Source organism: Lonchura striata, chromosome 4, assembly GCF_046129695.1.
Source record: "Lonchura striata isolate bLonStr1 chromosome 4, bLonStr1.mat, whole genome shotgun sequence".
NCBI lineage: Eukaryota > Metazoa > Chordata > Aves > Passeriformes > Estrildidae > Lonchura > Lonchura striata.
Genome location: NC_134606.1, coordinates 11,951,538 through 11,968,209, shown reverse-complemented (window position 1 = coordinate 11,968,209; position 16,672 = coordinate 11,951,538). Strand labels below are relative to the sequence as shown.

Genomic DNA, 16,672 nt, shown 5'->3' with positions numbered 1-16,672 from the left:
GCTTTGCAATTTAGCAACTACCAACTACAGTGATGTGTCATGACATAGGTTCAGCAACTCCCTTCCTGAAAGAGACCTTTTTGCTATTTTAGTGAAAGTAGAAAGAGTGGTTTCATAGTGACATATTTTTAAATGTTCAAGCATAATTGGATGTTACAAATCATTTAAGAGATCTGGTAGGTTAGTAAAGCTAGTACATAAAATGTGTATGGATGCCATATTTCAAACAAATTAAGCCAGTATTAATAAGCAAATATTATGGTATCTCTGGAACTGCACTTACTGCCTTTCAATTGTATTGCAGAATGTAATCACCTTAATTTAATTTTTTTTTCTGATTGTGAGAAAGTCTCTACTTACTTGAGAAAAACTAGTCTCACAGTGGTTTTTAACATAACTTACACTTTTCTTTTTAAATTTGGAAATTTGGTGAATATTCTGGAAATCATTTCTACAACAGTGAAATGAAGGTTCTATCTGCCTCTGCAAGACTTGAGTCTCATGCTTTTTTTTATAATTCTTGGTGTTTAAAAGGCAATCCTGTAACACAGAAATTAAATCAGGCCATGGATTATTATTCTCACTTGCATTATATGTCACAGCAACACTATTAGGTCAGGTGACAACACATAGGTGCAAGTACCCAAGGTAACTGAACCTGGGAGTGAACATCCTCATGGCAAAGCTGGCTCCTGTAGCTGTGCTTTCAGTATTAGCACTTGTCTCTGTCTCTGGAGAATCTACCCATGTTTTCTCAGCTGAGATGCTCAGGGAGTGTTTTCCAGACACTTCTGCCAGCTGCAAGGGAATTTGGCCTTTGAAGGAATTCCCAGTGAAGGTGATGACTTTTTCATCAAATTCTGTAGGTTCCAGACAAAAACTAAGCACTTTTGTAGCATTAATACAAACTTCCAGCTCATGGTAGCATGCATGATGCTCACTCTTGACTGCAATTCTTGCACAGAATTGTGATCCAGCTTGTTTGGCCATCCCTAGCATGCCTCCTGTTTGACATTTGCCTGGCAGATGCCTCTCTGTGCTGAACATGGCTCATCAGAACACAGACAGCAAACCCCCACAGCAGCGTGTAAGTGTGAAGACAGAAAGCTGCTTCATTACTTCCACCCATTTATTCCTCAGCTTGAGATTTTGATTTTATGTGTCTGTGGGAATAAGTCTTTGTAGGACTTACCTATGTATGTTTAGGAATAGAATGACTTTTGCATTGTCCAGAAGAGCATCTGAATACCACAGCAGTGTTCTAGTTTACTGCCTCAAAAGAGCATCCATCCAGAGGGAAGAGTCTGATGAAGTTTTTTGGAAATATCAAAGTTAAAAGATTAAGGGGATAAAAATGTTTTCCATTTCAGATTTCATAGAATCTGAGCTACACTGAAACTTGATATCTTTAGTATTCTAAAAAAGTATTTTGTGCCTGCTGCCTAATTAACTAAGAGAATTGAATCTGAACATAGGAAGGCTTTGCCTTTCAGCATTACTACTGAGACATTCTTTTCCTCTGTAATTGTAACTTCGTGGCTTGTGTTCCTTTGTGTTTCCTGGGGTTGTGCTGTGTCATGGGTAAAAGTTCATTTTACATCTACTTTATGAGTAAAAATCTTGCCTGGCATTTTCTTTGCTTTTTAAGGCTGTGTCTATGCTTTATGAATCACTTGAAATTTTTTGCAATGAAGCAAGAGGAAAAGATGACAAATCCACTGCGACTATTGTATCTAATGGAGAAGATGAGCAAATCCCACAAACTAGGGCAGCTGAAAAGTCTAGAATGAGACAAGGATCTGCCATCTAGATCTGCCAAGGTACATCTGCCATCTACCTTGACATTCAGAACTATACAAAATATGGCTAAATAACTATGAAACTGAAAAATATGATAATTTGCTTCTGCAAGATGGATTACATGTTTCCTGTCAAAAGCTTGTCAGTGGGACAATATACGAGAAAAAAGTTGACTCTCAGCAGTTTTTGAATGTTTTGTCACTAACAAAACACTCTAAGGAGTCTCTGAATTTGAAGGATGTGTAATTTAGAAGACTGTCTTCAGCTCTTCCTCTGGTGTCCAGAAATACTGTGTTTACCATACTTTGAAAAAAACTTCTGAACTGAGCAACATTCTCCAACACAAGCATTTCTTCAGGAAGCCCATGTATGAACAGGAGATGGTAGAGAAAACAATTCATGGAGTCTGAGCTCTGAAACTGTCATCAGTTCTGAACACATTACAGAAAGAGGTATGCCAGAAAGGATTATATTCCTGTGGAAAGGGACTATTAGTGTTAATTCATTCGCAAATTAGGAAAAGTCTTCCAGAGAAAGAAGTCTTCTACACACAATGAAATACTAGATTCAAATGAAGCTCTATATATATATATATATATATATATATACAGAGAATCTATAATTATTATCTAACTGGTTGAGGAAGGCTGCTTGGAAGAGATAGGGGTGATAATGCTTGTTCCACTTTTGCCAGCTTTAAAACCTTTTTTTAATTCACTGAAGAAAAACCAAAGTTGAAAAAATGAAGGAGAACCTGGCTTCCAAGGTAAGAACACAGGGGAAAAGTTTTGACAGCAAAGTTCATGGCAGTTGTCCAAGGGCTGCTGAATGCCAAGAGTGGATATCTTGAAATGTGAATATGTTTATGTGCCAGGATTATGTCATCTTCTGTTAATGTTTTTTTCAGAGCTTAGCTGGAGGTTAGAACATCTTGCCATCAGTGTGTGTAGAAACAACTTCCCTGGAGATTTTTGTCCAGCTTGTACCTGGGCAGTGCAATAGACACAAACCAACTTTCCCAGAGCCCTTCAAAACTGCTTGTGTAGTCTAAATGCATGACTGGCTTCTTACTAAATACTGTTAATGAAATATTTGTGGCATACAGCACAACTCGTGGTGTGGCTCTGTCTGTGCTGTACTGACTGCAGCTCACAAAGCTACCTCTCAAATTACTGTAACTCAGCTGTGTCTCACTCTGTGCTGTGGATCCTCTTTCTTGGGTTGTTCTGTAACCTGTCCTGAATTCCCTACTGCAATAAATATGCTGCTGTCTGAACTAGACTGTAAGCAGTGTTCTGTGATTATGTCTTGTATGAGAGAGACTGTTATAATACATCTCCATGGTATTTATGTGTAAATTGAATAAAGCAAAAGAATGTTCTTTTTTTTCTTCTTAAAGTTCAAATATTTTAAAATCCTAGTGTGATTTTTCCTGAAACTCACTATTACAGATCCATTTCCTTTACTGCATGGTGAAACTCTGTCATGTGCCATATTCCTTTAAGGATCAGAGATGGGGATGCTCTGCATTCCTGCAAACCCTGTAACTCCGTTTGCTACACAAGAAAATCATAATCTGCAAAATGCTGACCTTCAGCCCAAGTCCCTGTTCAAGGAAGCTCTCAGTTATGCACCAAAGCTGTAAGTGGGTCCAGTAAATTTCAGTTTTTCTAGATTCTGTTGCTAATTCTCTGTTTTATCACAATGATTCAGAAAAATGTTATAGAAAGCCACAGCTTAATAGTCTCCAAATCCTATTTTCATTACATTTTGATTAAATGTGGCTCCTAACAGCAAAAAATGCTGCCTCCTTAACTGCTGCTCATATATTGTATGTTAACATGGTCGTTTCCAACATCTGTAGAAGCCTACACCCAATTTATCATGACCTATTTTTATCTGTGGCTGACAGTGGTGGCTATGAGCCAGCAGAGTATTTTTAGAGCTCCAGCTTTTGACACCTCTGCCTCAAATATATTAACTTCTCTGCTTCTTGGGAAGCCACTTGGGAAGCAATAAATCCTCCTGTGTTTTACTTCTTGGCCGTTTTGTAAGCTTTAAAACACAAGACTGCTCTGTAATTAACCGTAGGTCACGTTCTAGCATGCATGATCTCAGTTTCAACTGTCTGTTTAGCTGATGAGTATATAATGAAGGCATCTGTCTAATAATAGAAGAGAGTCCTGGGCCTTTGCTTTCAGCCATTTTATTGGTTATTCCCTTTTGAGCAAGCTGCTGAAAAATGATGGTTCCATTCCATTTAATTTGATGTCCAAAGTCCTGTGTTGGGCACAGGCTGAAACATGCTGATTTAGGAGCAAGTCTGACACAATGAATTCAAAAGCTTTGCTGTGTGTTCTATGCTTTTAATGTCTCACCAATGTACTTGTTTTAGTCACAGTCCTACAAATGAGGCTCCCTCTCTCTCTGTCACGCTCCTGACCCTGGTTAGGAGAGCTAGGACAGAGCTCTTCCCAATCCATTGCAAAACCATGCAAGGAGTCACATCTTATTTACTCTTCCTAGCACTTAGGTAGCTACTCTTAGTGACTTGAGTACGATCCAGCTTGACCTGCACATTTTCTTCCAAGCCCTGGACTGGGGTTCCTTGTTCTTGTTGCATCCATGGAAGGGGGTGATGGAGCAGGCATTCCCAGCCCCATCACACCAAGGACCCTCAGTGGCAGGCAGGATGATGAGGTGTCCCAATGAACGTATTTGCAGAGCAGCCCAGTTTGTGACTGATGTTCTGTGCCTGTGGGTTAACCCTGAGCTCTGCACAGCCACTCCTCACTCCTGCCTCCCCTGGGTGGTTACAACCAGGGCGGCTGTAAAGGGCTTTTTCTTATCGTTGTTTTTGCTGAGTGCTCTTCTGTCAGTTCTTTGTAAACAGGAAACTGCAAATGCAACTGACAAACAAATACGCAGATCAAAAGAATGTGAAACAATTTCTCTAACTAAGAGAAAGGGTAGGTGATCATCTCTCAGTGTTTCTACATAATGTGAAATGCTGAGATGGGAGGAAGGATTTTTATGATCATTCAAATAAAACAGCTTTGGTTAAGTTGCTGTGCTGTGTGCCGGTGAATTTGGTTGGCTGAGAGTATGTGACAAAAATTAGTTTCTTGTATTTTCTTTCAGAGCAGTCTGTTGGCAGGGCTTGGCAATATCTTATACAGCCAAAGCTGCCCTTCCTAACCTTGTTTCAGGAAGTATTCAACTCCACAGAGGTGGAGGAGTATAAAAAGGGCAAGACAGAGAGGCAACAAGTGCAGGGTCTGTGTTAGGTATTATTAATGGACTTAAGACAGCCAAAGATCAGAGCTATAACTGAACTTAAGAATTTGAAATCATAACAAGGAACTGGGCCTGTCATGTACATTTACTCTGAAATGTTGTCTATTCTTTTATCTGCTGATGTTCTTGTCTTGTCCTAAATTTGAATGCTCAACTCCTCAAGCCAGGAATGCTACACCTGTAAGTTGTCAGGCTTAACACAATTGCAGTCCATGGTTAGGGTTTCTGGTACTGCTGTGGAAATAAATCATGAAAGCAACTAACAGGTGTTGTTCCCTTCTTTACTTTTTAGCTTTTCATTCTGGAGAGAGGAAAAAAGCCATAAGCTTCTCTAACAAAGACAGCACAAAATGGTTGGGTAGTAGGGTGAAAGACACTCCAAAAATACCAAATTTTTTTCTTTTCTCAGATAGAAAAGCTCTGCTTTTTCAGTTTAGCATCTGTACAATATTAAAAGCTGTCATTTCAAGTTTCTTTTTAAATACAGACTAAATCTAAACTGCAGATCTAATCTCAAAGAGGGGCTGCTATGAAGCAAGAAAGGAAATGGGAGGAGTAGTTACCATTTAATTCAAACCCATTGCCCCTGGGTAGAAAGATTTGCAGCTGCTTTCTCACCTCACCTTCAGATGAGCAGTTTGGCTACAGAGCAGTGTGAGTGCTGGGTCAGGGTGCTGAGCACAGGGACATCACACAGCTACAGGCTGTTCCCAAAACACCATAACCAGTGTCCTGGCACAGCAATGGCTACTCTGGTTAAGACACATACCAGGTAGGACATTTAGATAGGTATAAGCCCATTCAAAGGATAAATTGTGGCCAAAATAATGCAGCTCCTGTATTGTATTTGTGACTACCTCTCCTCAACACAGTCAAGCATCTTCTCTTCTTGGTGAGATTCTATTCATGGTTGGGTTCCCCTCTCTAAAGCAAGGATTCTCCAACTTCTGTGCAGATCATTCTTTATTTTCCTATTTGTTGAAAGCCTTCCCTTTTTCTGATAAGTGAAATCTGATGTTAAATGATCTGTTACAAAAGCAGGCTCTAGCTCCATTTCCCACCCCTGCTTCCAGTATTTCTGAGCCCAGCGTTTCCTGCCGTTAGCAGTGACAGAACTGCTGAAAAAGCCCCACTCCTTATCAGTTGCACTTCACTCTGTGATTGCTTTCAGGAAACTGAAAGCAGCCAGCTCTGTAAAAATGTGTGTGCCTGGGGAGCTTCCACTCCAGCAATTTGCCTTGTAAATCTTCCTGGTGGCATCTGTGGATATTGAAGCGATACATCACCTCACTTTACACACAGTTCTGGCATAGTTGGTCAGTCCTACCCCATATCCTCAGTGTACACATAATTAATATTTCAAAATTTAAAAAAAAAAAAAAAGTTTTTCAAAAAGGGGAAGGCATAGGGGTTACTTTGATGTGTTTCCTGCATCGACACTCAACACTAAACAACTTTCTCTTAGATATTCCTCTCAGAATTTTTTTTTTGTACAATGAAGGAAAAGGTGTATTGCTTAATTCATAGTTAAGCATGACAGCTAACAGAGCCAAAATATTCCTCCTTGCAAACAGAACTCTCTTGAGAGCTTTCTTGGAATTGGCTTATTCATTTCTGCATGTTGTACCTCTCTATAACACCTTGGAACTTCCTTTAAAATGTTTATTCAATTGCTTTAATTTTTACAAAAAAAAATCCTCCCTCATAGCTCTTTTTGAGCCTTTCTGATTCTTCTTCTCTCTTGCTTTTTCTTTTCCTCTTTGTTCTTCTTTTCCTTTCTCTTTTCTTCTTTTTCCCCTATTTTTTCTGACCATGCCATAGACCAGCTTTTTACTATGCTCACCACAGCTCAGCAGGATTGATAGCTGAGTGGGATTTGATAGCAGGCTGATAGCTGAGTGGGATTTTACATGTGTTAAAGCAGAGCACATGGCACTTGAGCTTCTGGTGAGAGACTGGCTGAGAAAACATGGATTTAGAAACTACAGCACTTGTGTGGACAACATTTGGTTACCTTAGAGTGTGACCCCCTTTTCTGTCATTACAACTAAAAATAAAAAGTATTATTGGAAGACAATATCAAGAACCTTAAAACTGAAGTATAAAAGAACTCTGCAAAGAATGGCATCCCGGAAATTATTCAAACAAGGAGTGAAAACTAGACAGAAATATTTACCCTGCAAATATTAATTTATTGGCTGTAAATATATTCATTGATTTTACAGTCTAATGTGGCTATGTCTCATGCTCTAATAAATGTGTTTGATTAGAGTCAATATGCAGTGCTGCAAATGTGTTTCCCACATCACAGCTTTGCCAGATGACAGTGTTATTACTCCAACTCTCAACTCAGGAAATCACACAGCCAGTTAACTGACCTCAATCTTATCCATTTCACCTGTCTTTAAACTCCACTGAAATGACATGTGAGATTATTAATTGCATTTTTTTAATGCAATGAGAAGAAAATGATAATAAAACAATGAAAACTGGTCTGTCTATAATTAACAGAACCTATCCAGTGTGCCACTGAACAGCACAATGTGCTTGTACAAATTCTTCTTCTGCCTGTGCCCCACCAGTGCCTGTTTAGTCTGACCTTTTTTTACTTTTTCTGCTTAGCAATGTAGTAATTGCATCATCTGCTCACTAGATGTAAATAAATTCACAGAATATTGTGAAAATGAAATGATCTTTAAAGACCATTAGCCAGACTCACAGAAAATTTTGAGAAGCAGTGCAAAGTAAATGAAGTGTGTTTGTGCTTGAAGTCCAATGGACTGTCCAGGACACTGAAAAATTCAGGGAGTTTGAAAATTCTAGCTCAATATGGAATATTAAATGTTTGTTTATTGTTCAAAGTTACCCTCTTGCTAAGAGGAAAATAAATTGTTTTTCATATTGCTGCTAAGAAACCAGAAAAATAACAAGAACATAATTTCAAGTTATTTTCTTCCTTCTGTGCTTCTTCCACCCAGATACGTAACACAGTTGTGGAAATTGTCAAAAAGTCCTTCTCATGTACCTTCTTGCACCTTTAGGAACAAGATAAGCTGTAAGGGATGAAAAGCTCTACTAGAAGTTTACCATTTCAACTATCTTATTTCAACTATTCATCTGGCTGTGACACAAATGGGCCTTTACAGTAGAACTGAAAAATTTATTTCTTCATACTTTTCCAAAACAGACACTTCTGCAAAGAGCATGGAATAAAATTTATTCTCTACGAGAATATCAGCACAGTAACACAAATCTCATGTAAGTCTGACTATCTAGCCAAATGCCATAAAATTGGGGTACACCTGAATGTTTTTGAAAATTATGCATGTGACAGTCCACATTTGTATCACATATATAATTCAAAGTTTTGATTCAAGTCAGGAACAGTAAGACCTAATTCTGTATAAACACTCAATAAATGCTTATCCAAACTGTTGCCTATACCATTCTTCAAAGAAAGAAACCTGAAAGAAGAAAGTAATTAGTATTATTTATAATTATAATACAAAATTTAAACAAGCCTACAGAAATAGCTTCTCTCACTAGGGAGCTGGACAGATGGGTTGGCATCAAAACACTGCCAGGTCTCCTATGTGGGTCTTCTATTTGTATTCTGTTTTGGTTTTGCAAACAACTGTAATAGTCCGTGCTGTGTGCACAAAGCTGCAATTTTTAATGACAAACAAATCATAAGAAAATATTTAAACAGTACAGAAAGTGTGAATTGAAAACTCTGAGCAGTATCGATGTGTGTGCACATGCATGAATATAGATAAAATACACACCAAAAATAAACAAACCCAACCAGGCAGCACTGCTATTGTGACCTTCCTGTTAGTAGAAATTCAAGCCCTGTGGTTTATTCTACTTTTTAGCACTTTTGCAGCCATATCATCAAAAACTGTGAGTCACCTATGTTTGCAGAGGAAAATGTGTGAGAACACCTTTTCTGCCACATTAAGTGGGAGAGTTGTGGACATAGTGACACATCCTGTTGACTGAAGCTGATCTCCCTCTCTGCCCTTTTGGGAACACTTTCTTCCTTCTGTACAGCTAAAAATGATGTTCATGATTCAAAGTCATAAAAAATCATAAAATACACATTTTAATTTTAAATATTTTTCCTTTAAATGCAGGAATTTATTATTCTTTACTGGCCATGTTTAATATTCATTTTGCAGACACATATCAGAAAAGGACAAAGAAAAGTTCCTGGCACTTGGCACACCAGAGAGTGCTACTGTGTGGGTGTGTGCAAAGACCAGATCATGTACATGGCTGACCAAGGCCAATTGTTTGCTCTATTCTTGTTTCTTCTGAAGAAAAAAAACCCATATTTCAACATGCACTTCAATGTAAATTTTGAAACTTCACTTACAACGCTTATCCCTGTAATGCAAATCAGTTGCAACTATTGTTGCAGCTATTGACTATAATCAGTCATAAGGCTGAAGTCAGGAATAAATAATTTTCATGAATTGTTTGGATAAAGTATACAGCCCGAAGTGCTGTTGATTTTTGGGAAATGCAAAATCATTTGTTGGAAAATATAAAATGGAAAATCATAGGGTTTTTTTTTTTCAGAACAGTTCTAGATTTCTACATACATGGGATATTAGACTTTCTCTGAGATATTGTTGATGTTAGAGGACAGATTTTGCCTGGAGAACAGGTGGCTATAGGCATTTGAGGGAAAGGAGTTTAATTTTTAAAGTTTTGCTTAATTAAAGCCCAATTTTTGCTAATCCATCTCTAGTATATTGTGAGTGGAAAGTTATCTGCAAGCATCTTCAAAGATGTCCACAGACATCCAAACTCAGGTTTAATTTTGGGAATCCACAGTCAGGGTCTTCTACAGAGAACACTGCACCCTGGGTGCACCCTGGGGTGCATCAGCATTATTCATGCACAGTGCCCCAGTTTTCATGAGTTCCCTCAAATAATTTGCTCAGAGTGTGTCCATTCTGCATACTCTAGATGTCACTCGCCTCAAATGAGCTCCAGGTCTGGTTTAGGCACCTGGAGTTGGCAGAGACCAAGGTACCCTGTGCTTGGCCAGAAATCAGAACTTGTTCAAAACTCAGCGTGGCTGTAGCTTCCACCAGCTGTGCTCCCAGTGCCCAGGTGCCCCCAGCTCCCAGCACAGACCCTCAAACAGCTCTGCTCTGGGTAGGAGTGAGCCCAGCCCATTTGCTGTCTAATGATGGAGGACCTCCGTTTCCAAACAAAACACAAAGTTCATCAAAGGCCATAGAGGAGCACAGGACTTAAGAGCGACCTTTTTCTTTCAGTACAAGTCATTTTATTGCAAAATTTGTACTGCATAAAGTAAACAGCAAGTAATTTTACTGCAGATGAAGATGGATTTTGATACTGTCTGTTTGCTCAAGTATCAGATTTACTGCTTCAGATATCTCTGCCTGAGCAAGTTTTTTGTGAAGCAGCTGTGCAAGACTCCTTTTGCTGCCCCTGGACTCCTTTTGCTGGCTGTGCAGAGATGCTGGTTCATAAGACCTGTTTGAGACATCTGCTATGGACTGAGCACAAGCTCAGGAAGACTGTGTTAGCTGTCTGCATGGCAGATCTCTGCTTTTCATCCAGAGAATCCCACTCCAAGTGTGTGCTAGTGACTTACATGGTTTCTAAGAAGGTCCTCGGTGTGGCAGAGAGGGCAGTCCAAGCCTGCAGCACAGTCCCTAACTGTGGTGGTGAGGGAGAGGTGAGATGCTCATCTTCCTCCTGAAGAGGAGGCTGATACTGCACCAAAACTAGTCTGCCAACTCTCTGCTCCCATAGGGATATCTGAAAGAACAAATCTTGAGCAAACAGCCAATAACAAAATCTGATTTTCATTTGTTAGTCACACTGTGTACCTTGAAGGAGAGGCTGATTTCTACTAGTGAGCAACTGGTTGTACCAGTCATGCCAGGGCAATTAAAAAAAAAATCTTTAGTTTTGAAAAGGTGTCGGCATAGAGGTGTGTACTCCAGATACAGGTGTTTGCTAATGGATGACTGTCCCCTGGGTGTGCAGCCACTGATTGGAGGGGACAGATGCATAAAGAACCCCAGAAGCAGAGCAGGCTCCATCCTCCAGGAGAGCCCTGAGGCTGTGCCTGCTCAGGAGAAAGCCAGGCTCCAGAAGCAACATGTCTCAGCTGGAAACTGCAATGGGAATGACCATTGCTGTCTTTGACCAGTATGCAAGGACTGATGGCAACAGGCAAACCCTCAGCAAAGCAGAGCTAAAGACTCTGCTGGAAAAGGAGCTCCCAAATTTCCTTGCGGTAAGAGAACAGCGCGGCACTGTTTCTGCGTAGCAGGTGCAAGAGCAGCCTGCAGGAACAGTTTTTAATACATTTTTAGGGAAATTATATCCAAAAATATGCAATGGCTTGTAGGAAAATTTGAAATTTTAAAAAGATTTTGCACAAACTGTGTAAAACTCATTTTAATATGCAGGGCCATTCCCTATTTGCTAAATCATCACTTAGGTTATCAGGACAATGGCTTTGAAACAGATTTGGTTTCAACTTCAGATTGATTGCAGATGGGGAATCTCTACCTAAATATTTATACATTTATCTTCTCTAGGTATTTATACTGCATACTCAGTATGCTCATCAAAATGATGCATAAATCAGAACAACAGATGAACTCAAAGCAAACTGGCATTTTTCTTTAACAGCAAAAGAAAGACATGTTTTGTATTGTACTACATAGATTTGTATGTAATCATAAAATGCATTTCAGTAGGTATTCAAAGTGCTTAATATATTCTAGTAAAAGCTTTAGCTGCTGGGGAGACAATTTCAATTTTTTTTAAAAATTTGTTTCCCTTCACTAAAAATACAGAAAATACTTTTACATACATTGTTCTTTCCACATTGGAGTAATGTTTCCCTATTTGTACTGTTTTGTTACTGTTCTAAATGGCAAAAGTCTAGAACCAAATGCTCCTTGTGTGGCTTTCAATTTTTGCATCCAGCATAGTTCAATTTTATAGCAACTCTTTCAGGGCACTGCAGCCAGGACACTTGATACAATTCAGTATCTTTCCATGCAAGCTATATTAATTCATCAAATGAAATCCACACCTGCTGGAGTTATGGCTCATAAATTAGAGATGCAATATTCAGAATGAGGACCAGTGGGGATATATTCCAATGTTTCTGAGAAACCTGTGTAAGATAGATATGTGCTTGTGACCCAACAGCATCACAGAAGGGCCCTGCTCTTGAGCATGGAGCTGTGTGGTACCCACAGCACCTCCATATAAAGAGAAAATAACCCAACAACAAAACCACAATTCTGTGATGGCATGGAAATCCCCCAGACACTTGGCATTTGGCCTAAATAAATTTAAACCAATAATATTCCTTGGTCCTGTCTTGCCAGACTGATAACTGCAATAAAAAACCTGAGAACATAAGTCTGACTTCAGAAAAAAAAAAGTTCTACCTGCATTTTCCTTCCATTTATATCTTTATTTTTTCATTTGCTAAAAAATCTAGGGAACAGTGTTTTTTAATTACTCGTGTATGCTTTTGGCCTTAGATTTGGTTATAACTGACACAGATCACGACTTTCTGGAAAGATCTTAAATAAATCAGACATAAATATCACAGGACTGAAGGACTGGACTCAGTTATAAAGAATTTCCAAAAAACAATTCCCATTTTTGCATCTCAGAAGTAATTCAGATGCTACAACTCGTTCATATAGTTCACTAAATAATTTGAAATATTCACTTATAAAATTAAAACACTTGAATTTACAAATTTAAAATTAATTAAACTTTCCATATATATTCATCTGTCAAATCTAAGGAAATGATTAAATTTTTCGTGATTTTAAAACCTCTGCATTTAAAGTGAAACATTAAATTGCAGGATGACAAATTTGTTAATTAGAACATGATCAAAAAATGCCTTCAGATTTAAATTTAGGTAGCAATAGTTTTATTGGGGGAAATTTTTCAAAAGTTTATATAATTTCTTTCTAGAATTAGATGAGATTATTTTTTTACCTTTTATGAAAGCCACACGGTTGTTCCCTAGCTTTAACAGGTCTGTACCGCCATCCCCTGTTTAATATTAAAATTGCAGCTTCAAAAATCCCTGTAGATTATTAGGAGCACCAAAAAGCCCTCCTGTAAACAGCTTTTCTTTTTTAAAATCTATTCTGGCAAAATTTAAAAAAAAAAAAAAAGAGAGATAAACCCCCCCCCCCCCCAAAAAAAAAAAAAAAAAAAAACAAAAAAAAAAACAAACCAAAACCACAAACAGATTTGTTTGGTTTTTAAATTTGATTTTTAAAAATTTGTTTGTTTTTAAATTTGACTTTTAAATTTGATTACGCTATTCTTAACATCAGCCTTGAAATGTAGTGGTTCACAGAGTCACAGAAGCACAGAATATGCTGAGTTGGAAGGGACCCACAGGGATCATTGAGTCAAACCTCTGGCCCTGCACAGGACACCGCGAGTCACACCGTGTGCCCCAGAGCACTGTCCAAACACTTCCTGAGCTCTGCCAGGCTGCTGCTGTGACCCCTTCCCTGGGGAGCTGTTCCAGTGCCCAGCCTCCCTCTGGATGAAGAACCTGATTTTTTTCCCTGATATCCAACCTAAAACCCCCCCCCACACACACAATTTCATTCCCTGGGGTCCTGTCAGTGTCACCAGAGAGAAGAGATCAGTGTCTGCCCCTCCTCTTCCCCTCATGCACTGAGGTCTCCCCTCAGTCTCCTTTTCCCCAGGCTGAGCAGACCCAATGTCCCCCGCCACTCCCGACAGCTTCCCCTGAAAACCCTTCACCATCTCCACTGCCCTCCCTTGCACACTCTCTAATTGTTATCTGTTTCTGTATTGTGGTGACCCAAACTGCCCCCAGCACTTGAGGTGAGGCTGCCCCAGCCCAGAGCAGAGCAGGACAATCCCCTCCCTTGCCTGGCTGGCCATGCTGTACCTGCTGCCCCAGGACAGGGCTGGCCCTCCTGGCTGCCAGGGCACTGCTGACTCTTGTTCCACTTGCCACTGACCAGGACCCCCAGGTGCCTTTCTGTGGTGCTGTTCTCCAGCATCTCATTCCCCACTATGCCCGTACATCCAGGATTGCCCCATCCCAGGTACAGGATTCAGAACTTTTCCTTGTTCCCTTCATATGGTTGGTGACTGCCCAGCCCTCTCATTTGTTGAGGTGCCTCCACAGGGCCTCTCTGCCTTCAACAGAGTCAGCAGCTCCTCTCAGTTTTGTATCATCTTGCAAACTTGCTCTGAATCCCTTCCAGTCCCATGTCCAAGACATTTATGAAGATGTTGAAGGGCACAGGGACAAAGATGTCACTGTGGAGCCCCTCTAGTGACAGGTCCCCAGTCTGATGTCCCCTCATCATGCCCCACCCATGAGCCAGTTGCTCAGCCATGCCATGATGTGTTTATCCAGCTGTGTGCTGGACATTTTGTCCAAAAGGATCCTGTGTGAGACAGTATTGAAAGCTTTACTGAAATCCAGAAAGAGGACATCAGCTGGCTTCCCTTGATCAACTAGGTGTGTTACTTTATCATAAAAGGAAGTCAGGTTTGATAAGCAGGACTTTCTTCTCATGAAGCCATTCTGGCTGTGGGTGCTGATGTTGTTCAGTCATTCCATCAGAATAGTGGCAACTTAGAAGAATAATGATAATTTAGAAAAAGATTTACAGTGTTAATTCAAGCTCAACATCCCACAGGCTTCAGGAGGCACCTTCCCAGCCACAAGCTCCTGTGAACAGCTTCTGCTGGGCCATAAAGCCATTGGCAGCACTCAAAGTACTTTTGCGGCTGTTTGCATATTTTCTGGGGTGGAAGTATTCAATGAAGCTTAAATTTTACTTTTGCCCCAGGTAAGTGTCTTTTTGCAAAACAGCAAGCTGCCTGTGCTCCAACTGAGTCTTCCCAGGGGAATGGATAGGGAACTCATAGGAGTTAATTCATCTGGGGATTGTCCTCAGGGCTTTGTGCTTTAATGGTGATAAATGCTGTTTTAAATGTAGCAAACATGACTGTGACAGTGCACACTGCAGCTCTCAGATGTAATAAACCCAGGAGAACATGCTTTTGGTACTCACTGCTGCTGTGCAGACAGTGGGAACACACAGCACCTTACCAAGTGCCCAGAGCCCAACCAAGGACCTTGTCTGGAGAAGTTGCTGCACTGGGGTTGTGCATCCTCTCACCTCAACCTGCTCTTTTTCTTTTGCAGTCTGGGAAGGACAAGAATGCTATTGATAAAGTCTTCAAGAACCTGGATGAAAATGGAGATTCCCAAGTGGACTTCAAAGAATTTGTCATCTTTGTGGCAGCTCTGACTTGCTGCTGTCACAAATATTTTGAGCGGAATGCAGCCAAATAGTTGTCAAACTACTCACAAAAGCTGTCTTTGCCTGTGCTCCATATGCTAGTGATATGGATCCCTTCACTCCTTCCATGTACTGCTGTGAAGTTTGCAAGCACACTGGACTGTAAAAATAAACCCTACTGAGCTTATTTCCTATCCTGAATGCTAATTTCTTCTCATTTGTGGAACAGCCTGGGCTTAATGACTCCCACTAACTCACACTGAGTAGTTTCTCCCTTTCTCTGATTTTAAAAGTCTTTCCTTAGCCAAAAGGTTGATTATTCATACCATTGCAGAAGCTGCACAAGAATAAGGGCTGCTGGAGCCATGAATCAGTTGGAGGCTGTTTTTATACACCAGCATCTCTGGGATGCTCCCAAACCCACACGTGTGCCACCACAGCTGTACAGGACAGGCCTCACTGGCCTTTGAGCCTATTTGGTACCCTCAGACGTGTAGTTTTTGCAGGGCTACCTTGTAGGTTCTTCCTTGGTTAAACAACAAAACAATCCCAAACACCTTTTCTGTTTTTTTCCAGCATGGACAATTCTGTGCAGTTTTGTATGCTAGTGAGCCATCTCACCCAGATCACATAGATTTATTTTCTATGACATCGTAAGATTTTTGTATAAAGCAATATATTGATATTGCTTTAAAATAAATTTAAAAACACTCCCAAATAGTGCCATAGTGTTTTTGTCTGAAGCAAAAATGCAGCAATTTTTGCTTCCTCACCTGAAAAATGTCTGTGTGGGGAAGTGGAAGAAATTGCTTTCAGAGGAGCAGGCAACAGACATCAGCTATTTGCAACTGAAGCAAGACTGTTTACAGAATCAAATCTATGTTCTGAAGCACTTTGCCAGCATGTCCCAACACAAACTGCAAAAACATTAAATTTAGTTCCTTCTTCTACAGAACAGTACTGTTCAATGGTATGCTATGCTAGCAGCCAGGGGAAATACCCTGTCCTACTGCATGTGCAAATGTGGTGTGTAGGTAGAGGTGCCACAAAGTCCCTCTGGAGCCCCTGAAAGATCGTGCAGCACAGCAAAAGCAGGAACAGGAGCTCAGTTTCACTGTGTTTCCTGAATCTGAAATTACATCACAGGTTTGACCCATTCATAACCCTATACAAACATACCTTGTTTAGGTGTATTCATCTTCTGGGGAGCTCGATGAGAAATTTTGGTCTTATTA

At 40.0% G+C, this 16,672-nt stretch overlaps 1 protein-coding gene across 1 annotated transcript; it reads left to right on the top strand.

Moving 5' to 3' along the window:
• The first annotated feature begins 11,245 nt into the window (after positions 1 to 11,245).
• On the top strand, positions 11,246 to 15,638 carry S100P (S100 calcium binding protein P). The gene is made up of 2 exons (XM_021550717.2): positions 11,246 to 11,383; positions 15,341 to 15,638. Exons 1-2 carry the CDS (start codon positions 11,246 to 11,248, stop codon positions 15,488 to 15,490), a joined length of 288 nt encoding a protein of 95 aa, XP_021406392.1. The 3' UTR covers positions 15,491 to 15,638.
• The last annotated feature ends 1,034 nt before the right edge of the window (positions 15,639 to 16,672 follow it).

Coding starts and splice junctions, on each gene's coding strand:
- S100P (XM_021550717.2), top strand. CDS start 11,246: ATGTCTCAGCTGGAAACTGCAATGGGAATGACCATTGCTGTCTTTGAC. Junction 11,384..15,340: donor AGCTCCCAAATTTCCTTGCG/GTAAGAGAACAG, acceptor TTTCTTTTGCAG/TCTGGGAAGGACAAGAATGC.